Here is a 24,163-nt window from a genome sequence, read left to right as displayed (position 1 = left end):
GATTCTAGGCAGGAGCTCTACCACTGAGCCACACCCCCAGCCCCTCACTGGGGGATTCTAGGCAGGAGCTCTACCACTGAGCCACACCTCAGCCCCTCACTGGGGGATTCTAGGCAGGAGCTCTGCCACTGAGCCACACCCCCAGCCCCTCACTGGGGGATTCTAGGCAGGAGCTCTACCACTGAGCCACACCTCAGCCCCTCACTGGGGGATTCTAGGCAGGAGCTCTGCCACTGAGCCACACCCCCAACCCCTCACTGGGGATTCTAGGCAGGAGCTCTACCACTGAGCCACGTCCCCAGCCCCTCACTGGGGATTCTAGGCAGGAGCTCTACCACTGAGCCACGCTCCCAGCCCCTCACTGGGGATTCTAGGCAGGAGCTCTACCACTGAGCCACGCTCCCAGCCCCTCACTGGGGATTCTAGGCAGGAGCTCTACCACTGAGCCACACCTCAGCCCCTCACTGGGGGATTCTAGGCAGGAGCTCTGCCACTGAGCCACACCCCCAGCCCCTCACTGGGGGATTCTAGGCAGGAGCTCTACCACTGAGCCACACCTCAGCCCCTCACTGGGGGATTCTAGGCAGGAGCTCTGCCACTGAGCCACACCCCCAACCCCTCACTGGGGATTCTAGGCAGGAGCTCTACCACTGAGCCACGTCCCCAGCCCCTCACTGGGGATTCTAGGCAGGAGCTCTACCACTGAGCCACGCTCCCAGCCCCTCACTGGGGATTCTAGGCAGGAGCTCTACCACTGAGCCACGCTCCCAGCCCCTCATTGGGGTAAGCTTCTTTACCTGTGAGCTAAATAATCCCCAGCCCTTTTTTATTTTTTATTTGGAGACTGGCTCTAAATTGCTCAGGCTGGAGCTTCTCGACCCTCCTGGCCCTGTCTACCCAGTCACTAGGCCTGGCAACTGTGGTGTTGCCCCTTCATCCTCTTCCACCACACAACACATTCCCAAATCCCTGTTCCTGTCTCTCCAAGCCTCTGCCAAAGGTAAATCACTATGGATGGAAATAACTCTAGGTATCTGGGCAGCTCTATCTTGACAAGACTTTTCACAGGGATGGTTCCTGCTGGGGTGAGCATAGCCATAACTCTTAGAAAACACATCCAGACGTGCATGGTGGCACATGCCTCTTACCCCAGCACTCGAGAGGCAGAGGTAGGAGGATCACTGTAAGTTCGAGGCCACCCTGAGAATATATAGTGAATTCCAGGTCCACCTTGGCTAGAGTGAGACCCTACCTCAAAAAAATAAAACAAGGGGCTGGAGAAATAAATGGCTTAGCAGTTAAGGCGCTTGCCTGCAAAGCCTAAGGATCCAGGTTTGATTCCCTAGGACCCCATGTAAACCAGATGCATAAGGTAGTGCATGCGTCTGGAGTTCATCTGCAGTGGCTAGAGGCCCTGGTGCACCCATTCTTTCTCTCTTAAATAAATAAATAAATGAAAAGTGAGGGTGGAGAGATGGCTTAGTGGTTATGGTGCTTCCCTGTGAAGCCTAAGGAACCAGGGTCAATTCCTCAGTACCCACATCAGGCAGATGTACATGGTGGCACATGCACCTGGAATTAGCTTGCAGTGGCTGATGGCCCTGACATGCCCATATTCATTGTCTCTCAAATAAATAAATAAATAACAAAACATACTTTTAAAAAACCCAAGCATGGTGGCACACTCCTGTAATAGGATGAGCCAGGAGGACCAAGAGTTCAAGGTCAGCCTGGGATACACAGTGAGACCCTGTCTCACTTCAGTGGGAAGTCGGGGAGTGGTGGCTCACACCTTTAACCTCAACACACAGGAGACTGAGTAGGAGGATCCCCAGGAGTGAGTTCCAGGTCAGCCTGGGCTAGAGTGAAACCCTGCTTCAGAAACAAAACAAAACATGGTCTTGGGAGATAGCTCAAACATAAGGTCTGAGTTGGGCTGGACCTTGTACACCCATAACCCTGGGCTACGGGTGGGGGTCGTCAAGACTCCCTGGTCATCCAGACTGACTGAAAACCTTGGATGCGAGGGCGATCCAGCTGTGATAGCTGGCATCCCACTGAGCAAGCTTGAGGACTGATCTGGTTGATCTGCCTGGCTAGGTGGGGGTCCCCTTCCTCCCTCACAGTTCCTGGTGCATCCCTTGTCCCCTCCCCCCAAGCAGCTGCATCAAGGAGGACGGTCTTCCCAAACAGAGGAGGACGAGGGTGTAGGAGCTGCGACCCCCCACTGTAAACTCCAATCCAGCTCAATCAGGGTCACCTGCTCGAGACCCCCTCCAGCTCACGAGCTTTCCGTTTACTTCCTAAAACCAGTCTTGTTTGAGCAGGCAGATTGTTCAGCAGTTAAAGGCACTTACTTGCAAAGCCTCCCAGCCTGTGTTCAAATCCCATATAAAGCCAGATGGACATTTGTATGCAGCAGCAGGAGACCCTGATTGTGTGTGCGCACACACAAAGACACACCAACACACACTAAGTCCTCTCTCTCCCCCATACATATACACACACTGCCCCCACACACACACATATACACACACTGTCCTTTTTCTGTCTGTCTCTCTCTCTCTCACACACACACACACACACACATATACACATTTTTCTGGGGCTGGAGAGATGGCTTAGCAGTTAAGGCGCTTGCCTGCAAAGCCCAAAGACCCAGGTTTAACTTCAACTCCCCAGGATCCATGTGAGCCAGATGCACAAGGTGGTGCATGCTTTCTGGAGTTCGTCTGCAGAGACTGAAGGCCCTGGCTTGCCATTCTATCTGCCTCTCTAATTTTAAAAAAAATTAATTCTTACATAACTTACCCTTCAACAATTTTTTTTTTTAAAGGAGGAGAGCTGGAGGGATGGTTCAGGGGCTAAGACGCTTGCAAAGTCTCCTGCCAGGGTTCGATTCCCTCGTACCTGTGTAAAGCCAGATGCACTAAGTGGTACATGCATCTGGAGTTCATGTGCAGTGGCAGGAGGTCCTGGTGTGCCCATACTCAATCTCTCTCAAATAAATAAAATATAACAAAGGGCAGCTCCAGGTTCAGTAGGAGACTCCATCTCAAAGAAAGAAATGCAGACAAGCGATAAAGGGCACTTGATGCTCTCCTCTGGCCTCTGCATATTCGCATACAAGGCGTGCACATCTGCATACACACATGCATATAATATGTTATACCACACTATACAGAGTACACCAAAACTAACTTAAAATTTTTTTTTAATATTTTATTTATTTATTTGAGAGCGACAGAGAGAGAAAGACAGATACAGGGAGAGAGAGAGAATGGGCGCACCAGGGCTTCCAGCCTCTGCAAACGAACTCCAGACGCGTGTGCCCCTTGTGCATCTGGCTAATGTGGGACCTGGGGAACCGAGCCTCGAACCGGGGTCCTTAGGCTTCACAGGCAAGCGCTTAACCACTAAGCCATCTCTCCAGCCCAACTTAAAAAATTTTAAGAAATATTTTTTATTTATTTATGTATTTCAGAGAGAGAAAGAGGTAGAGAACCACTGCTCCAGATGCATGTGCCACCTTGTGCATCTGGCTTACATGGGTATTGGCGAATCAAACATGTGTCCTTGGGCTTTGCAGGCCAAGCGCCTTAACCACTAAACCATCTCTCCAGTCCCAAAACTAAATTTAAAACCAAACTATGTTACATGGATTAAAAAAAAAAACACACACACAAAAAAAAAACCACGGCTGGAACAATGGCTTAGCAGTTGAGGTGCTTGCCTGCAAAGCCTAAGGACCCAGGCTCAATTCCCCAGGACCCACGTTAGCCAGGTGCACAAAATGGCACATGCATCTGGAGTTGGTTTGTGGCAGCTTAAGGCCCTGGTGCACCCATTCTCTCTCTCTCTCTCTCCCCACACACACTGTTCTCTATTTCTCAAGTAAACCATAAAGCTCAGCATCTCCATTTCAGGCTACACCAGTGTCAGTCTGCATTTGGCAGCGCGGAGTGCGTGGGAAGTGGGGTGCAGGATTCCCGGGGCCACACAGGCTATGCTGGTTGTGATGCGTACGTCCACACTCTGGCGACCCTGGCAGACTGCCCTCTGCCTGCCTGCTTTCACCACGGGGGCCTCAAGCTACGTAAAGGGGCTGGCAGCTCCAACAGCCTGGAAAAGCAGAGTGCAGCAGTGCTCGCTGTAATCCCGACACCCAGGAGGCCGACACGGGAGGACCGTGAGCGTGAGATCAGCCTGTGCTACGCGGGAACAATGTAGCCCGAAAACAAACAAACAAAAAAACTCTGGGCATGGCGGCACACTCCCAGAACACCAGCGCTCAGGAGGTAAAGGCAGAATTGTGAGTATAAGGTCACCTTCAGTTACATAGCAAGTCTGAGGCTACCCTGGGGTATGTGAGGTCCTGTTTCAAAAAACAAAAACAGGAAGGGGGAAAAAAAAAAAGCCTGCAAAGGGCCAGCAGCCAGCTCACTGCAGGCGGGCAGCCTCCCCCACTGGGACTGCCAGGCCCAGGAGGAAGGGCTGCTTTGCTCCACCACGGGGCACCATGCCAGCCAGTCAGAAGGCGAGACCACACGTGCCAGCCAGCCACACTGTCCCTGAAGGCCAGGACAGCTACGTAGCGACTTCCCGGCCAGCGTGGCGAGGCCTTTTCAAGAAAACAAAAAAACAAGGGGGCTGGGGAGATGGCTCAGCGGTTAAGGCGCTGACTTGCAAAGTCTGACCCAGGTAAAGTCAGACACACACAGTGGAGCATGCATCTGGAGTTCATTTGCAGCCACAGAAGACCCCGGGGTGCCCACTCTCTCCTCCCTCCCCCCTCCCCCAAGTCTACAGTGTCATTGGGCTTTGACGCACGCCTCGAGCCAGGCACACACGCTGTCCCCCTGCTGGACCATGCTGCGCGGGGCTTAGCCTCCCTCCCCGCCACCCACAGCGACAGCAGGGACTCCGGTACCTGGCTGGACACCTCGTACTCCACGTGCTTGAGGAAGAGGCCCTTCTTCTCGGGGATGAGCTCGACCTGCACGGTGTCCCTGGCCAGCAGCTCCTGCAGCGTGTAGGACAGCAGCAGCGGGTTCCCCGGCGGCATCTGCATCCGATCAGGGTCCGGGTCCCTGCGCTCCGTAACCTGGGGCATTAGCAAGCCTGAGGGAGGGGAGGTGGACGCCTGGTAAAGACAGCTGCTCACAGCAGGCCTCCTTGCACCCGGTGCTGGCTCAGCACGTGGACTCTGGACCAACCCCACCTGGCCACCCTCCTTCTCCAGGCTACCGCCCAGAACAGCCAGCGCGCGTCCCCCTGCCGGAGGCTCACTACCTCACTTGGCCAATCTGGTATTTTTTTTTCCCCCCAAGACAGGGTCTCAAGTAGCCAAGGTTGGCCACAAACTCACACTCCACAGCCAAGGATGGCCTAGAGCTTCTAATCCTCCTGCCTCAGCCTCCTGAACACTGGGGTTATGCATGTGCACCACCATGCCCAAGCCAGGGTCTTTATTCTAGAATGATAAAATATTCTAAAATACTAATAGTTTATAATGCCGCCTAGAGGCTGGGCCTGGGGGGGGGGGTCCCCGCCAAGAGCTCAATCGTAACCTTTCTCCTTCAGGCTGTGGGACAGTGCTGCACAAGGTGGTATACATGTCTGGAGTTCAACTGCAGTGTGGAGACCCTGGTAGGCCAATTCTCTCTCTCTCTCTCTCATAAAAAATATGTATATATAGTGTTTTTTGTTCCCTTGGGGAGGGATTGAGATAGGTTCTCACTCTTAGCTCAGGCTGACCTGGAATTCACTATGTAGTCTCAAGATGGCCTCAAATCATGATGGTCCTTCTACCTCTGCCTCCCGAGTGCTGGGATTAAAGGTGTGTGTTACCACATCTGGCTAAAATACACACACACACACACACACACACACACACGTATTTTAATTGAAGCTTTTCCCCACTCTTGCCCTCACATAAGCAGGAGCTCTTTATACTCTCCCCTCTTAATCTAATAAAATCTCTCTATATTAAAAGTATATATCTATTGAAATTTCAGCCAGGCACAGTAGCTCACACCTTTAATCCCATCACTTGGAGGCTGGGGTAGGAGGACTGCCATGAGTTGGTGACCAGCCTGGGCTACAGACTGATTTCCAGGTCAGCCTGAAGTATAGTGAGACCCTGCTCCCAAGAAAGAGAGAGGAGGAGAGGAAGGGACAGGTAAGAGGAGAGACGGGGAGGGAGAGTTATCTCTGGGTATGGTGATGCACACCTGTAATTCCAGCACTCAGAGGCAAAGGCAGGAGGATGCCAGGTTCCAGGACAGCCTAGGTGACATAACAAGACCTTGTCCCACAAACACCATTAAACAAAAGCAAACATATCTAAAGGCTGGGCGTAGCGGCCCAGGCCTGGAAGCCCAGCACTTGGGAGAAGAGGCATGAGGATTTCCACAAGCTTAAAGCCAGCCTGAGCTACAGGGAGAGTCCCTGTCTCAAACAGATGGCAACTTAACAGAGAAGATGGCAGGAATGGAAGTCTGCAGAGAAATGAAACATAACAGCAAGCGAGGGAATTGGGAAGGAAGCAAAAGAAATCTATTTAAAAACTTAAGAGGGGGGGTGCTGAGTCAGGGACTCACACCTCATACCTCAGCCTCCCCAGTGGTCATGAGCCACCATGCCCAGCTGAAATTTCCATATAAAGTTTTCTCTATTAACCGCATTTTCATTTTCATAGTTTTCCTGACAATTAAAATAAGATCAGCTTCCAAGATGGCAGGAGAGCTGAGTAATGATTACCAGAGACCACACACATGCAGGTAAAGAGTGTGAACTTTGAATGCACAAGAAAGGGAAAGACAGAATTCTAAAAACACCTTCAAAAGCACACAGTGCTGCAGCCCTGGGCCGCTTCCGATGTGGTGCCAAGGCTGAGCAAGGCGGCACGTGCCAGGAACTTGGGAGCACTTGCAGGAGGGGGGGCTGGTCAGGGCTTCAAGGCCAGCCTGAGCTACTATGCTCTAATCACAACACGGTATGATTCTGGACACCAACTTACTAAACTAAGTGAGCCCAGATTTGCAAAACACTCCCTGACAGAAACCAACCGAGCGCAGATTGGTGATGGACAGCTGCGATCTGGGCACATCCAGTAGCCGAGGCGGAAGGACCACTATGAGATGGGGGTCTGGACTACAAAGGGAGCTCCAGATCAATGTAAGCTACACAGCGAGACACTGGGAAGTGAGGGAGGCAGAGTCCGAGACCAAGTCAAGCTACTAGAAGAGAAGAGGCGGGAGGAGAAAGAAAGAACACAGATCGTTTTGGTCAGCTGCCCTGTCACATGATGGCCACAAGCTGTGGCCAGGACAGGAGCACAGATGAGTCTCCTTGGGAATAAACAGCAGGGATTTTAACACTCTTATCAGATTAACACCCTCTTCAAGTATGCGACTCTGGCAACAGGTTGCATAGGAGACACTGCACACCAGTGACCCCCAGAGATAAGATTAGAGGACAGAGGCCCTCCAGACCTGTGCTGAAAGGGCCAATAAACAGAGAGAGCTATGACCACGTAGCTCTGGCGTGGAATCCAGCTCCATCCCTCCCTAGCAACACAAGCCAGTGAACTGCCTCGACACTCAGCATTTCTCGCCCATAAAATGGACGGAGAGGGCGCGGTGGCGCGCTTGTGACATCTGTACTCTGGCGGCTGGGGCAGAAGGCCAGCTTAGCCAACAGCGTGAGACCCTGTCTCAACAAATCGAAAGCAAACAAACCTGAACGAAAGCCACCACACCACCGGGCCTGCGGCACCCCATGATGAGTGCGTCAAGAATCCTAGCACGTCCTCCCACGTGTCCCCAGACAGGCCTCCATTCGGCATTCCCGCTAGGCTGCACCTCTTTTGCACGGACTGGGTTCTGTCTCACAGGCACAGCACCTCCTCAGAACTAAGTGACACAGCACAGCTGAAAACAGCTAACGGAAAGGAACCATGCATAACTGCCCCCTGACTTCCTTCCAGATTTATTCCACTCCAGTCCAAAGGGATTTTGTGAAGCCTTCAACTAAAACTTAGTGTTTCCTCACGAACTGGGTCCAGTGCTGCATCTGGATCCGCGCTACCTGCAGTACAGCGCCTGCCTTGAATCCGCCAGTGAGAGGCCACGGGTGTGGCTCAGCGGTGAAGTGCCTACCTTCCAAGTGGGAGGCCCTGGGTTCAAAATCTATAGCTAAGAAAGAAAAAGAAACTATTCAAAAAGGCACGGTGCTTCTGGCTACCAACCCCAACCCAACTGGCCCTCACATCAATGCCTCCCACATGCTGCTGCAAGGGGCTCACGGCAGATTCCTCCAGGAGGTGCCAGGGCAGATGCCAGGGAAGCAGGTGTAATAATGGGGCTGGCTGGCAGTCACCCCTGGGGCAGCAGGAACCCACCGTGTGCAAAATGCAGACACACTGCGATGAGGGAGACTCAAGATCTTCCAGCTTCCAGATGCTGTGATTCTCCAGTCAACAGTTATCCACAGATCAGAAAGTACAGAAGCCAGATGAACGTGGTGGCGCACACCTTTAATCCCAGCACTGGGAGGCAGAGGTAGGAGGATCACTGTGAGTTCGAGGCCAGCCTGAGACTCCATAGTGAATTCCAGGTCAGCCTGAGCTAGAGTGAAATCCTACCTTGGGAAAAAATAAAGAAAAGAAATTAAAAAGGACTGAAACCAGCAGGGTGTGGAGCTGCACACTTGGAATCCCAGCACTTGGGAGGCTGAGACAGGTCGATTGTGGGTTCAAGGCCAGCCTCTGCTACATAGTGAGCCCCCTCGAAACTGAAAAGGAAAAAGAAATGGAACAGTGCACTGTGTCAACATGCCCGCACACACCTCACTTCCCAACACTCTTCTCCCAGATTCTTCAGTCGTAGTCAGAGTTCAGCTCTGGGTAGCAAACAGGCAGGATATGCACTGTAGACCACGTCTGCAGCACACGCCTTTACTCTGACGCAGCCCTTGGGAAATGCTGAGCTGCGCCGCGGCTCCGGGCTGGGAGCCTGTACCCTGTACCCTGGGCGGTGCGCCGTGTAGGGGCAGACGGCTCAGCAGCGGTCTGCGGCCAGCACCATGACCCTTCACTTTGACCAGAGGAGCGGAGGGGCTGCACAGGAGACACCCCCAACTCCATGTCCAGACCCTGTGGGGGTTTTCCCCATATTGCTAGGGCCTCCTACACCATGCAACGCACTTTAAGAACTTACACAGGCGTGACAGAGCTGTCTCCTCTGGATTGGACGTGACCATCACTGTCCTAACATGAGGACCTGCATGAGGCCCACACACTCCCTCCTAGATGAGTCTTCATAAGGTCCTCACAAGGCCCCAAGATGCCAATCAGCCCTATCTACGCGGTAAGCCATTGATGGGACGGGGTGGGGCTTGCTGGTGGCGCAGCTGCCCGTGAGTCAGTTGCCCATGTAAGGAACCCCAATAAACTCATTGTTCACTGAGCAGGACTTGGATGGAATCCTTCCTTTGGTCTGCCCGTGCCCTCACTATCTGGAGCGAATAGCAGTTTCCTCATGTCCCCCAGGGGAAGTCACATGAGAACAGGACATGACATTCTCAAGCAGGACAATGAAGTTCCTGCTGTCTTGTTTAGTGGCAGAAACACTTGAACACATCCTCTGAGGGACTCCAAGCGCAGCACTCTACCACAAGAGGCTGCCAGCCTGGCTGCAACGAACCGCCAGAGAGGGCAACAGGAGACAGCCCGGGTCCCAGAGATTAATTAGGCAGGACCAGCATGGCCCTTAAAGGCAGGGGCCTTAGGACATCACACCCTCGCCACGCCTATCTCTGCTTGCCCCACCTGTGACAGTCCTGGGATTTAGTGTTTGCCATCCCGCCCAAGTAGATCTCTCAAGGGCACACCTTGCCCAGGTATGGGTGGAATTCTCCTCTAAGCCCAGGCCAATGGCTGCGACACCTGGTTCAGATGTGCCCAGGTGGAATGGCATAAATCCTATGCCCCCCTGGATCCGCAGAAAGCGGGGCTCATTTTTCCTCTCTCCAGAGCTGGAAGCAATGCTTTCCCGGTCTTCAGATGTGTAAGAGCTCTTTGCTTTTATGAACTGTCCTCACTTCTGATCCTTTTGGAAAGTACACATTATTTTTTTATATTCCCACCCATATCTTTTCCCTGAGACCCGTATCCAATGGACCATATGGGCTTCTGAGCTCCTCATGGTGGGCTTCTCTTTCTCCCCACTTTGTCTCCCTTTGCCCCCCAGCTTTCCCTTTCCCCCACTCCTTTGTAAAAGCTAAATAAAATGTGATCATTTTCTTGAATATGTGAACTCAGGACTTGGGTTCTAAAAAGCACACCAGAAGCTAACTCCCCATTACACTAGGACTCGGGCTCCACACTGGGCCTGCATCACAATCAGCTGTGGACTTGTACAAACACACACACACATGCACGCACGCGCGTGTGCACAAGTGGCTCCGTCCCGCTTTCCCGGCCAGCGCGCCTAGGCTGGGCTGGGGCACCTGCATTTTGCACAAATTCCCAGCCTGGTGCTGGAGTCCCAGGGGCCATAGCTGGAGAATCAGTGTCGCAGGGCAAGAAACCCTAGGCCACACCCAGACACACACCCCAACATTTATTGTGTGTGTGTACACGTGGCATGTGTGGTGTGGTGCGTATGTGGTTACGTACATGTGTGCGGACACATGCCCTGTATGCCCGCATGGGGAAGCCAGAGGAGTACTTCGGGGAACTTTCTTTGTCGCTCATCTGCAGGCTTCCTTGAGAAAGGGTCTCTCACTAACCCTGAAGCTGCTGTTTGTATGAGGCCCAGCAATTCTCAAGTCTCCGCTCCCCAAAGGACTGGGGCCATAGGCATGCAAGGCTACACCCAGCTATTCATGAGGCAGCTGAGAAGTCAAACTCAGGGCACGTCAGACCCTCTGAGGTCCTCATGCTTCTGTGGCAAGCACTCTCACCCACGGAACCATCTCTCCAGCCCTACCCCAACGCTGACAGCAGCCGGATGCTCCTAAATGCCCCTACCCTGCTTTCCTGGGTCCACGCACACGGAGCAGGGGAGCAGCAGCGATCCGACCACAGCCTTCCCATGGACATGAGCTGTAATTAGGAAGAGCGGGGAGGGGCGGGGGGATGGCACACGTCTGTATTCCCAGCACTGGCAAGGTCAACGCAGGAGATCGCCGATTCAAGTTCTGCCCAGGCTACGGAGTGAGTCCAAGGCCAGCCTGAGTAAATTTGTAAAACCCTGTCTCAAAATAAGAAGTACTTTTCTGCCTGGCGGTGCCACCAGTGAACCAAGATGGGCGCGTACCGGCACATAAAGGAGCCAAGCAGAAAGGGCATTCCGACATCATACGCATTCTTCTGGTCTCTGCGGCTGAACGAGCCTTCCCGCCCAACCCGCTGGGTAAAGCAGGCACAATGGGACACAGGGCTAAGTTAAGGCTGTGTCCTATGCAGGATCTGTGTACACCATGGTGGCTACGGACACTCTAAGGGTGCAATTCCTAAGGACACAACGTGTGGCAAAGCAGTACATACATCCTGGTGTCAAGCAGCTGACGTTTGTTTGCCTGAGGCCTCTAGCCCATTGCTGAGAAAGCTCGATGCCACATGGGGCCGGGAGTCCTGGATTCTTACTGGACACGTAAGTTCTTGGAGGTTATCCTCCCTGGTCCATTCTACGAAGCTAAAAGAAGAATTCTGACACCCAATGGACCACCAAGCCAGCCCATAGGCACAGGAAGGGGGCTGACATCTATAGACTGAAAGAGTCACAGCCTTGGAAAGGGCCACAAGTTCTATCACATTACGGAGGTTTTCACCATGCAGCGTGAAGAAAGCAAAATTCTCTCCAGCTGCACTGTTACTGCTAATCTGAGTTCTGTTTGGAAAAACCATAACCAATGGAAAACAGTCAAAAAAGAATCTGTGTGTGGTGGCACACACCTTTTATCCCAGCATTCGTGGGCGGGGGAGGCAGAGGAAGGAGGACTGCCGTGAGTTCGAGGCCACCCTGAGACTACATAGCGAGTTATTCCAAGTCAGCCCGGGCTAGAATGAGATCATGCCTGAAGAAAACAAAAACAAAATAATAATGGTAAATAAAAATACAACAGTAGTAAAAACTGACTGGTGGAGCACCTGCTGACAATCCTCCAGTGTGGGGTTGGGATGTAGCTTAGAGCCTGGGTCAGTCCCCAGCGCTGCAAAGAGAGACATATGACATCAACAGCAGTGGTGGGACGCACCTGGAGGCCAAGCACAGAGACCTGAGTTTCAAGATCACCTTGAGCAGCGAGGGAAGGAGGGTGAGAGGGATGAGGGGACAGCTTTCCATCTTTGACTGAACACATCGCTGAGCCAGATTCTGAAACGAACAAGATGTTCTCAGGAAATGCAAGCAGACATTTCCTCATCCTTATCAGCACCAGGGCTCACAGACAACCAATCAGCTTTCTGGAGCCAGGACCCCAGGACAAGGGAAGGGCTGCTTCAGTCTGCCTGACTAGATCTCGAGCAGGCCTCTCCCGCCAAGGACTGTCCAGTCCCCCAACCACTGTGCAGGCAGCCAGGCTTACTTTGCAGTTACCGCTTTAATTTTCGTTGTGTATTTTTAGAAGCTAAAGATGGAACTTCAGGTCTCATGTATGCTAGGCAAGAACTACCACTGAACCATACCTCAGCCCCTCACTGGGATTCTAGGCAGGAGCTCTACCACTGAGCCACACCCCCAGCCCCTCACTGGGGGATTCTAGGCAGGAGCTCTACCACTGAGCCACACCCCTAGCCCCTCTCTGGGGGATTCTAGGCAGGAGTTCTACCACTGAGCCACACCCCCAGCCACTCACTGGGGGATTCTAAGAATATGCTTTACAGTGAGCTAAATCCCCAGCCTGAAGCACACTTTTAATGAATGAGATATATTTGAAACCCTATAACCCCAGCTACCAGGAGGCTGAGGCAAAAGGATACCTTGAACCCAGGAGTTTAAGGTCAGCCTAGGGAACAGAGTGAAATGTAGTCCCCCAAAAAGAGGGGATGCAGAAGAGATGGCTCAGCAGTTAAGGATCTTGTCTACAATTTGCCTGAAGACCCAGGTTCAATTCCCAAGTACCCACATAAAGACAGATGCACAAGATAACACATGCAATTCATTTGCAGTGGCTAGAGGCCCTGGTGCACCCTTTCTCTATTTGGCTTCTACTCTCTCTCATTCATAAATAAAATAAATAATAAATTTAAAGGACAGGTTTGGTGTGCCACACCTTTAATCCTAGCACTCAGGAGGCAGGCAGAAATAATTGAACTGCAACAACTTCAAGGCCAGTTTGGGACTACAGAGTAAGTTCCAGTTCAACCTGGGCGAGAATGAGACTCTCCCTCAACAAACAAACAAACACCTGGGCGTGGTGGTGCACACCTTTAATCCCAGCACTCGGGAGGCAGAGGTAGGAGGATCGCCGGGAGTTCAAGGCCACCCGGAGACTACATAGTGAATTCCAGGTCAGCCTGAGCCAGAGTGAGACCCTATCTCGAAAAACCAAAAAAAAAAGCATTTATCATTCAAGTTTTCTATGAAAAGTGACTGGAAGGAATGGCTCAGTGGTTAAGGTGTTTGCTTTCCATCACTAGGTCACAGTGACTCCATTCTCACTAGGCTGTTGACTGGTCTGTGTGACTTAAGTGGAATCACAGTGCCTGGGTTCCCACTTTTGTCCTCAGTGTGAGGCTTTGAGGGCCACCCACATCACCGCCCATGGCTACACGCTGTCCTTTGCACGGGCTCTGCCACGCAACTGTGTCCCCACTGTTCACACATTCCATGAATACTGGCCACAAGTGACTCCAGTGTCTATCGCTGACGTGTGGCGCCTCTGAGAACGTCCTGACACATGCCTTTCTGTGGACATCTGCTGCGTGCACTTCTACGGGGCTCAGAACACAGGCAAAAGTGAAATCACTGGGTCACAGGGTTTCCATATGCTCAGCTTAGTAAACATTTCCAGTTTTCCAAGGAGACTGAGCCAGTTTACACCCACAGAAGCAGCGTCTCGGCTGTGTTGCACTTGGGCCAATGCTCGGTTTTCTCTGTCCTTTTTCCCTCAGCCTGGGAGGCCTCCACCTCTTTGAACACGCGCAACCAAACCAAAGGCCTTGCACATGCTATGCCAGGCAAGCCCGCTGTCACTGAGCCACACCCCAGCCCCTCTCTGGGGGATTCTAGGCAGGAGCTCTACCGCTGAGCCACACCCCCAGCCCCTCACTGGGGATTCTAGACAGGAGCTCTACCATTGAGCCACGCCCCAGCCCCTCACTGGGGATTCTAGGCAGGCATGTTACCCTGACTAGACTCTTAGTCCTCTTTTTACTTTATTGTATTTAATATTTTATTTATTTATTTAAGAAAGACAGCTGGGTATGGTGGCACATGCCTTTAATCTGAACACTTGGGAGGCCGAGGTATGAGACTGCTGTGAGTTTGAGGCCAGCCTGAGACTACAGAGTGAATTCCAGGTCATCCTGGGCTAGAGCGAGACCCTACCTCAAAAATCCAAAAACAAGGGGCTGGAGAGATAGCTTAGCAGTTAAGGAGTTTGCCTGCGAGGCTGAAGGACCCAAGTTAGATTTCCCAGTACCCACACAGGCCAGATGCACAAGGGGGATGCATGTATCTGGAGTTTGTTTGCAGGGACTACAGGCCATGGTGTGCCTATTCTCTCCCTCCCTCCCTCTCTCTCTAATAAATATATTTTAAGAAAACAACCCAGAAACAAAACAAAACCAAAAAAATTGAGAAACTGAAAAAAATGACAGAGAAAGTGAGTATGGGCATACCAGTGTCCATGCAAATGAACTGTAGACACGTGTGCCACTTGATGCATCTGGCTTTATGTGGGTGCTGGGGAATCAATGCCAGACAGGTTTTGCAAGCAAGGACCCTTAACCACTGGGCAATCTCTCCAGCTCCATTTACTTTATATTTTAAGACAGGGTCTCATTAACTTGTCTGGGCTGCTCTGAACTCGCTCTGTAGCTCAGGCAGGCCTTGAACTCCTGGTCCTCCAGCCTCAGCCTCTGGAGTGACTGGGATTACAGGCCTGGGCCATCAGCCCTGGCTTGGTTCATGGCATTGCCGCAATCCTTCCCTTCGCGTTACAAGCACTGCTCCTGCTCTGGTGAGCACTGACTCCCCGGGCACCGGCAGCCTTTCAACTCTACTATGGCGGACGGCAGGAAGAACACCCCAGACGCAGACCTTCCCGCCCAGCTTCAACTAGCGACAGCTGGGGAAGTCGGCTTTCCTTCTCCTGCCGGTGACCTTTCATAGGCTCACAGTAACGACGCCACAGCCATCAGGAAAGTGTCAGCCAAGACTGTCCTCAGAGACCCTCCCTGGGGAGGCACCAGGTCCCCTGGGACCTAATCCAGACACCCTCATCCTGCTGCTAAAGAAAGAAAGGACTAGGAGAGCAGCTTCCTTGCCTGGGGACCCAAGGCAGTCCTCAGGAGAGTGGCTCCCACTTCTTCCAACACACTGCCACCTCCCTAACCCTCCTCTCTGCGGCCCTCTTCTGCCTCTCCGCCACTCCCCCGGCCACATGAGCTTCCTCGATGCCTCTCAGCATCCAGGTGCCCGTCACCGGGGCCCGCACTCTCTCCCCGCCTACCACCGAGAGCCTCTGGCACCTCCCGGGGACTGTGGTTTCTCCATGGCATTTTTCCTGGTGGCAACTGTTTGCATCGTCACAGCTCCCACTGAAGAGCCTCCCGGGCCGATTCTTTCCAGAACGCTGTTTTATCACGTCTACTGCCTCTTAACTATGAGAACACGGCTGTGCAGCATGGGTCAGTATGCCAGTGACCAACGACAGTGTCCAGCATGCTTGAAGTCCTGGAACAATCCCAGTACTGCAAACACATCAACAAACGAGTAAAATATGAAGTGTGCTCAAGAAACACCTGATGAATGAATGAATGCAGTGGAATTTTAAAGTTTGTAACTGAACCAAGGAGGGACATGATTGCATGTTCCCATGGTAACAAACGCACGCCCTCTCAACCGGTTACTGTCCTTATTGCTATAACAAAATACCCGACTAGAAGAACCTAAGGGAGGAAAGGTTTTTTATTCCTGGCAGGGACATAAGGCAGGGTCACACAGTCAGGAAGCAAAGAACAAGGGATACTCCTGCTCGGCTCACTTTCTCCTTGTTATTCAGTCCAGGACCCTCAATCGGTGCAAAAGTGCTGCCTCCTTAGGGTGGGCCTTCCCACGTCAAGAAACTCCCTCACAGACACATTCAAGTAATCCCCAAGCAATTAATTCCAGATCCAGTCAGGTTGACAACTAAGCTTCCCCTAAAACCACCCTGCACCAACACACTTCTCTGAAGGCTTCTGGGGGCGGGGGGTGAGGACAATGCCTCCGTGAACCACAGCAAGAAGGAAGAGCCTGACACCAAGAGGATGGTCAGAGATCAAAGGTACTTGCTTGCACAGCCTGCTGTCCTGGGTTCAAATCCCCAATACCCACATAAAGCCAGATGCATAAGTGGCGCATGTATCGAGCTCATCTGTAGCGGCAGGCCGCCTTGCACACCTGCCCCCTCTCTGTCTCTCCTCACAAAGACATAAAATTTATTTTTTGTTTTTAGAGGTCTCTCTGTAGCCCAGGCTGACCTGGAATTATGTAGTCTCAGGGTGGCCTCGAACTCACAGCAATCCTTTCTACCTCTGCTTCCCAAGTGTTGAAATTAAAGGCATGCGCCACCATGCCTGGCCATATAAATATTTAAAAAAATATTTTATTTTTATTTGTTTATTTGATAGAGGAAGAGGAAGGGAGAGAGAGAGAGGGAATGGGCACGCCAGGGCTTCCAGCCACTGCAAATGAACTCAAGATGCGAGCGACCCCTTGTACATCTGGCTAATGTGGGTCCTGGGGAATAGAACCTGGATCTTTGGCTTTGTAGGCAAATGCCTTAACCGCTAAGCCATGCCCCTCCAGCCCTAAATAAATATTTTAAAATCATGCATGGTGGGCATGCTCTGGGAGGCAAAAGAGGATCACCGTGAGTTGGAGGTTAGCCTGGAACTACAGAGTGAGATCCAGGTCAGTCTGGGCTAGACCCTACCACGAAAAAACTAAAATAAGTCAATAAATCCTTTAAGAAGATGGTTATCCAGACCCCCAGTAGTGATCCCTGAGAGGGACACCTCCTCCTGGCAGACCTCCCTGCTGCTGGTGGACCCTCTGCCCAATTTTAGCCGTTTCCATTTCCCCATAAGAACATTAGGAAGACCTCTGGCGACCCGAGGCTGAGGCCTCCATGTAGCCAGATGACTCAGAGGTGCAGGCAGCGTGGAGCAGTTTGTGTCCCGATGGTTGAGGCGTCCTTACCTCCAAGCACAGGGTCAATCAACAAGTCTCCTGGGTGCCCCACACAGCCGCTGGTACTTATTAGCCAAGGGTGTCTGATCAAATCCTCCAGGCTCAGTTCAAACCACTCCAAGAGGAAGCAGCTCACCGACTGACCTCAGCAGCTCTCGTGATTTCTGGGGCTCCTTGCCAGCCTTCCTCAGCCCAGTCAGCAGACATGAGGGCTTTCCTTCCCCAAGACCCCTAACGTGGGCATACGTACACCAGGAAAAGAATGTCTTCGCTCACAACAGGAAGCCAGGCCCCTATCTCAACACCATACACAGTAAGCAATTCACAGCCAGGCACAGTGGTGCCCCTGGGAAGGAGAGAGAAAGGGACCTCAGTTCAAAGCCAGAATGGGCTATGAAAGCTCAAGGCAAGCCTGAACTACATGGTAAGACCCTGTCATAAAAAAAAAAAAAAGAAAGAAAGAAAGAAAAAGGAAGAAAGAAAGAAAGAGAAGAGGAAAAGAAAGCAAGCAAGCAGGGTCTGGGGAGACAATTCAGAGGCTAGAGGTGCCTGCTTGCAAAGCCTGCTGGCCCAGGATTCAATTTCCCAGCACCTACATAAAGCCCGACAGGCATTTGACTGTAGCAAGAGACCCTGACACCTGCACGTACTCATGTACACATACAGAGACACATAAATAATTTTTTTAAAGAACCAGCTGTGGTGGCTCATGTTAACACTCCGAGGGAGGCAGGCATGGTGGCACATACCTTTAATCCCAGCACTCGGGAGCAGAGGTAGGAGGATCGCCACCCTGAGACTACATAGGGAATTCCAGGTTAGCTTGAGCTAGTGCGAGACCCTACCTCAGAAAACAAAAAACAAAACAAAACAAAACAAAACAAAAAAAGGCTGGAGGGATGGATTAGCAGTTAAGCTGTTTGCCTGCAAAGCCAAAGGACCCAGGTTCAATTCCCCAGGACCCACGTAAGCCAGATGCACAGGATGACACAGGTGTATGGAGTCATTTGCAGTAGTTAGAGGCCCGTTTTGTCATGCCCGTTTTCTCTCTTCACGCTCTCTCTCCTTCTGCCTCTTTTTCTTTCTCTCTCTCAAATAAAATATATATAAAAATAAAAAATAAAAGCTGGGCCTTGAAAGGCAAGTGCCTTTAATCCCAGCACTTGGGAGGCAGAGGTAGGAGGAGCTCCATGAATTCAAGGCTACCCTAAGACTATATAGTTAATTCCAAGTCAATCTGGGCCAGAGTGAGACCCAACCTAGAAAAATCAAATAATAAAATAAAATGAACCTGAGGGAGTAGGATCAGTGTGAGCTAGAAGCCATCCTGGACTACAGAGTAAATTCCAGAACAGCCTGGGCTACAGCGAGAGCCTGCCTCAGAAAAATAAAAAAGGAAGCTGGGTGTGGTGACGCACACCTTTAATCCCAGCATTTGGGAGGCAGAGGTAGGAGGATCTCTGTGAGTTCAAGGCCACCCTGGGATTCTATAGTGAATTCCAGGTCAGCCCAGGCGAGAGTGAAACTCTACCTTGAAAAACCAAAAGAAAAAAAGATAAAAAGGGGAGGGCCAAACCACAGGTCTAAAAGAACTATAAGAGATAAAGCTATAATACAGTTAAGAGAAAACATGGAGCAAACTTGTATGACCTTAGGTCAGGCAAAGGCATCATGTCTGGCATCACAGCAGCAAAAGAACTCATCGATGGCCCGGACTTTGCCAAGGGCAGAAGAACATGGAGTTGCATGAACTCAGACTGTACCTCATCGAGACCACTAGAACCAGGTGTAGAGGTTCTCGCCTGGTTACATGTCCAGCACGCCTGAAGGTGAGGCAGGAGGAGCATGAGTTCAAGGCCAGCCTGGGTGACAAAGCAAGATCATTTTAAAACACACACACACATACACACAAAGAAACAAACTGTGCCCAAGATTCTGAGGACAGTCACAAACAGACTACAGAGCATGGCAAGGCCTGACCAAATCCCTACGAACACACGCACACACGCCTCTCCAGCTGGTCCTTCCCAAGGGAGGTGCAAGCAGCCAGACCCCAAAGGGAAAAACAAAATCACAGGACCGCCTATGACATCATGAGGCAGAAGTAGAGGGCTAAAGATGCCATCTGTCTAGTGACTTTCTCCAACTCGACTCAGGTATGGCACCAGTCCTTGCTGCTTGCGAACCCCAAAGCCACTTTTTTTTTCTTCCCCAAGGCAGGGTTTCACTCTAGCTCAGGCTAACCTGGAATTCACTGCATGGTCTCAGGGTGGCCTCAAACTCTCAACGATCCTCCTACCTTTGCCTCCCAAGAGCTGCGCTTAAAGGCGTACGCCACCACGACCGGCTCCCCAGACCGCTTCTAACAGGACCTGTTCAAAGGAGTCTGCCTCAGAAGCCTCTCACTTTGGAAATGTTTACCCAGAGAAAGTCCACCAGTCAGGCATGGTGAAGGGTGACACATGCCTTCAATCCCAGGATTCAGGAGGCCGAGGTAGGAGGATCACTGTGAGTTTGAGGCCAGCCTGGGGATGCAGAGTGAGTACCAGGTCAGCCTGGGCTAGAGTGAGACCCTACCTTTGAAAAACCAAAATAATTTATTTTAAATAATAGTAATAAAATAAAAAATGTTAGGCCCCTCCCTGAGAATAGAGTTGGGCAAGTGCCACAAGACTGAGCCATTTCAACAGTCCTAACTGATCTCTGGTAGGGGCAGGAGGGTTAGGGAAGGTCCCTGCCTTCAGACTGAGAGGCGCAAACACCCAAGAATGCACCTAACCAGCCTGGTAAGGCCTTGGAAGTCTGTACAACAAAAGATGAACTGGGAAAGTGTCACAGAAGCGGAGGCATTCAGTCAGTTCCCGCCCCACGCCCACATCTGCTCTGCAAGCGGGCCCCCTCTTACACGCAAAGGAGGTTAGACTCTCACGTGACATCTGGATCTCCTGAACCCCAATGCAGACTAACTAGGTCCTCTGGATACTGCAGTCCACCACGGGGAATTTGGCCCATGCCTCCCAAAATTTATGAAGTGGCTTGTTCTGAAGAAGCAGCCAGCCATGGAGGAGCACACTCAATGTGGCCTGGCACCCCGCCTGCCCTGCCACTGCTGCCCGGACAGAACCAGACTCAGTGCTGTGACAAGCCTCAGGCCAGCTAACAAGTGCCCGAGCACAGGCCTGAATTCACACACTGCTGAATTATCTTTTTCTTTTTAGTTTTTAATTTTATTTATTTTAGAGAGAGAGAGGAAGAGACAGAGAGAGACAGGACGGGCACACCAAGGCCTCTAGACACAAACTCCAGATGCATGTACCACGTTGTGTGCATCTGGCTTACGTGGGCACTGGGGAATAGGACTGGGTTCTTTGGCTTTGCAGGCAAGGCCTGAACTACTAAGCCATCTCTCCATGTATTATCTTTTTAAGGACAGTACTGCTCTGAAAAGAGAAGTCCTCTCCACCTCCCCTCCATCAGAAAATCCAGGTGAGGAGAAAGTTCCAGGTCTTGCCATGAGATTGCAGCTAGTGGGCAGCCCAAGGGAGTCACAAAGGTGGTGTGCACAACACTGGCTCGTGTCCTTGACAGCCAGGATGGAATGGGCACCCCCTTCTCTGCTGCAGCCAGATACCTACTGTGACCACAGTGCCATCCCTTCCTGCAGCCAGACCACTGTACCTGTTTCTCACCTGCCAAGCAGGTGGGGTGACAACGGTAGAGGGAGCCCCCCGGGGAAGGCCCAACCACAGGAAATGTAGCTGAGCCCGGCCGGAACTTCTGAGGAACCTTCCACAAGAGGCCCTCTTCCCTAGGTTCCCAAAGCAGTGCACTAAACCCACCAGCACAAGGGGCCCAGCCTTCCCCTCCCCCCTGCTCCTGACCCACAGCAATCAAATCCCACCCAGTTCCTGCCTCGGGGGACAGCAGCACCCACCTTCCCCTAGGAAAGGAGGGCCAACAGTGCACGTGTCTGAGACAAGGAAACGCACACACAGGCCTTGGTCTAAAGAGCTGAAGATGCAGTTTTATTTTTATTTTTTTTTGGTTTTCTGAGGTAGAGTCTCACTCTAGCCCAGGCTGACCTGGAATTCACTATGTAGTCTCAGGGTGGCCTCGAACTCACGGCGATCCTCCTACCTCTGCCTCCCAAGTGCTGGGATTAAAGGCGTGCGCCACCACGCCCGGCTTGAAGATGCAGTTTTAAATGCCCCTCTGGAGAACAGCAGCGGTGGGGCTGGGGAGATGGCTCAGTGGTTGAAGGCACTCGCTTTCCAGTACCCAATAAAGCAAGATGCATAAAGTAACACATGCAGTTGCAGTGGCAGGAGGCCCTGGTATAACCATGCTCACCCACTCCCCATCTATCTCTTTCTAATTAATTTTTTTTTTTTTAAAGAAAAAGCCAAGCCGGGCATGGTGGCACACACCTTTAATCCCAGCACTCAGGAGGCAGGGGTAGGAGGATTGCTGTGAGTTCAAGGTCACCCTGAGATGACAGAGTTAATTCTAGGTCAGCGCAGGCTAAAGTGAGAACCTACCTCAAAAAAAAAACAAAAAAGAAAAAAGCCAGTAATGATAAGAGTCCTGTTGGACAGACCCATCCTACCCTGGTCTGGAATTCCTTTGGGAGACAGAATGTGACATTTTCCTGCCGTAGGTAACAAGCTGTACAAAGTCCTATGCCATCATGAAGGGACACTTTCAGTAGTAGGTGACATTCTGGCCATCCCTCCTGCGCCTCCTGCGTCTTTCCCAAAGAGGCCACGAGGTCTTGGCCCTCCTTCCTGTCGGGCCTCCAGGGGCCCTCAAAGAGGGACCCACCAGAGAGCTCCCAGAGCCTCAGTGGCAGTGGAAGACGAGCCTTGCTGACGCACGCAGGATTCTCCACCGCAAGCTGATGGAAAGACGGCCACACAGTTCCCATAGCTGCACGCACAGGTCCCTCCCACACTGCGGACGTCCACACACCCACCCGACACTGTCCTGGAGCCTTTCACCACATTCAAACACTGTCCCTGCAGGAGACTCCATACAATTCAGGAAGTAGACAAAACTTCCAAGGTTCGGGGCTGGAGAGGTGGCTTAGCAGTTAAGGCACTTGCCTACAAAGCCAAAGGACCTAGATTTGATCCCCTAGGACCCACAAAGGCCAGATAGACAAGGTGGCGCATGCCTCTAGAGTTGGTTTGCAGCAGCTGGAGGCCCTGGTGTGTCCATTCGCTCCCTCTCCCTCTCTTTCTGCCAGCCTGCCTCTTTCACTCCCTCTCTCAAGTAAATAAGTAAAAATTATGTATGTGTGTGTGTGTTTGTGTATAAAACTTCCAAGTTTCAAATATATATATATAACTTCCAAGTTTCAAGAAATATGACTCAAACCCCAGGAAGTTCCTGAATCTTTCAATATTGCAAAGGACCCCTCCCTCCCTAAGGTCAAACAAGCAGTCACAACCGCCGCCAGGGGACTCTGCCACCAGCCTCACAGGCAGCTTTCCTGAGCAGTCACCCATGCTGGGTGGGCTTCAGGGTGACCCAGCTGCCTGTGAGTCGTCCACGCTCCTGTAAGTAACCCCCAAAATCTCACAGGTTCGCCAGGTTGGGCTTTGGGAGGAATGGCTACATTGGTCTATCGTGGATGCTCCACGTCTCCCCAGGAGAAATGAACGCAGCACACACTGTGGTTTCTGAAACGGGGTCTCGTCATCATGTAGCCCAGGTTGGCCCTGAACTGCAGATCCCCTGCCTCTGCCTCCCGTGTGATGGAGGAAAGGGATGTACACAACGCCCAGCTCACCTGTGGCTTTTCTTTTCACCATGGCTTTTTGTTTGTTTGTTAATTATTTGAGACAGAGCGAGTGTGGGAGCGCCAGAGCATCTTGCCACTGCAAATGAGCTCCATACACGTGCTCCCCTTAGTGCATCTGGCTTGATGTGGGTACTGAGAATCGAATCCAAGTGGTCAGGCTTTGCAAGCAAGTACCTTTAACTGCTGAGCCATCTCTCCAGCCCACTCACCTATACTTTAATCACCCACACAGGCATCTCCACGCTCCAGACCCTTTCTCAGATGTGAACAAAACAGTAGAAAAACCAGTCCCACTACACTGCACTCTTACAGACACAAAATGGCCTGGATATCCACCACCCCGCAGTGCCTGACACTACCTACTCCAGACCTTGATAACAGGAGGAAAAGGTGATGATGTCAACGTAAGAGAGAGACTAACTCAAAGAGGAGGGATTTGATGGAGAGTGGATTTGAGAAGGGGACTATGGGGGACCGGAGGGGATTATTATGGTTTATTGTCTATAATTACGGAAGCTGTCAATAAAAGTAGTTTCAAAAAATGAAACAAAATGAAACTGGAGTCCCAGGGTGTGGGTTTTCCTGGCATATATGGGTGGGAGGAACACCGATCTCAGCAGTACTCAAGGAGGTCAGAATAAAATATGGCTCTGGTCATCGAGGGGCTTCCTTCCAGACTCGAAAGCCCAACCGTTTTGTGTGCTGAGGCCGAGTTCCTGCGCACAGCTGGCCTCCAGGGTGTGAAAGTAGTTTGGTGGGACACAGGCAGGGCAGAGGTAGGAAACATACACTTATTTATACAACAAAGTACAACAGTCTTTATTTTATGTTTTCAATATTTTATCTATTTTTCATCTATTTATTTGAGGGGGGGCAGACAGAGGCAGAGAGAAAACAGGCGCGCCAGGGCCTCCAGCCACTGCAAATGAACTCCAGATGTGTGTGCCCCTTG

At 51.6% G+C, this 24,163-nt stretch overlaps 1 protein-coding gene across 3 annotated transcripts in view; it reads right to left on the bottom strand.

Annotated features, from left to right (window-relative positions):
* Snx8 (sorting nexin 8) overlaps positions 1–24,163 on the bottom strand; it is a 56,657-nt gene that overhangs the window by 18,813 nt on the left and 13,681 nt on the right. Inside the window, exons 1-3 of one of the 3 annotated variants that reach the window (XM_045144054.1) lie at positions 8,405–8,538; positions 8,056–8,198; positions 4,931–5,121 (exon numbers count right to left, since the gene is read on the bottom strand). In XM_045144054.1, the coding sequence (XP_044999989.1) occupies positions 4,931–5,113 (183 nt within the window). In that variant the 5' untranslated portion in view covers positions 5,114–5,121; positions 8,056–8,198; positions 8,405–8,538. Of the gene's footprint in view, positions 1–4,930; positions 5,122–8,055; positions 8,199–8,404; positions 8,539–24,163 lie in introns of those variants that run through there. The other 2 variants (XM_045144055.1, XM_004666349.2) reach the window with 2 other exon arrangements.

Source organism: Jaculus jaculus, chromosome 2, assembly GCF_020740685.1.
Source record: "Jaculus jaculus isolate mJacJac1 chromosome 2, mJacJac1.mat.Y.cur, whole genome shotgun sequence".
Classification (NCBI taxonomy): domain Eukaryota; kingdom Metazoa; phylum Chordata; class Mammalia; order Rodentia; family Dipodidae; genus Jaculus; species Jaculus jaculus.
Note: the sequence above shows the minus strand (reverse complement) of the source record. Positions and strands in the feature narration are given on the sequence as shown.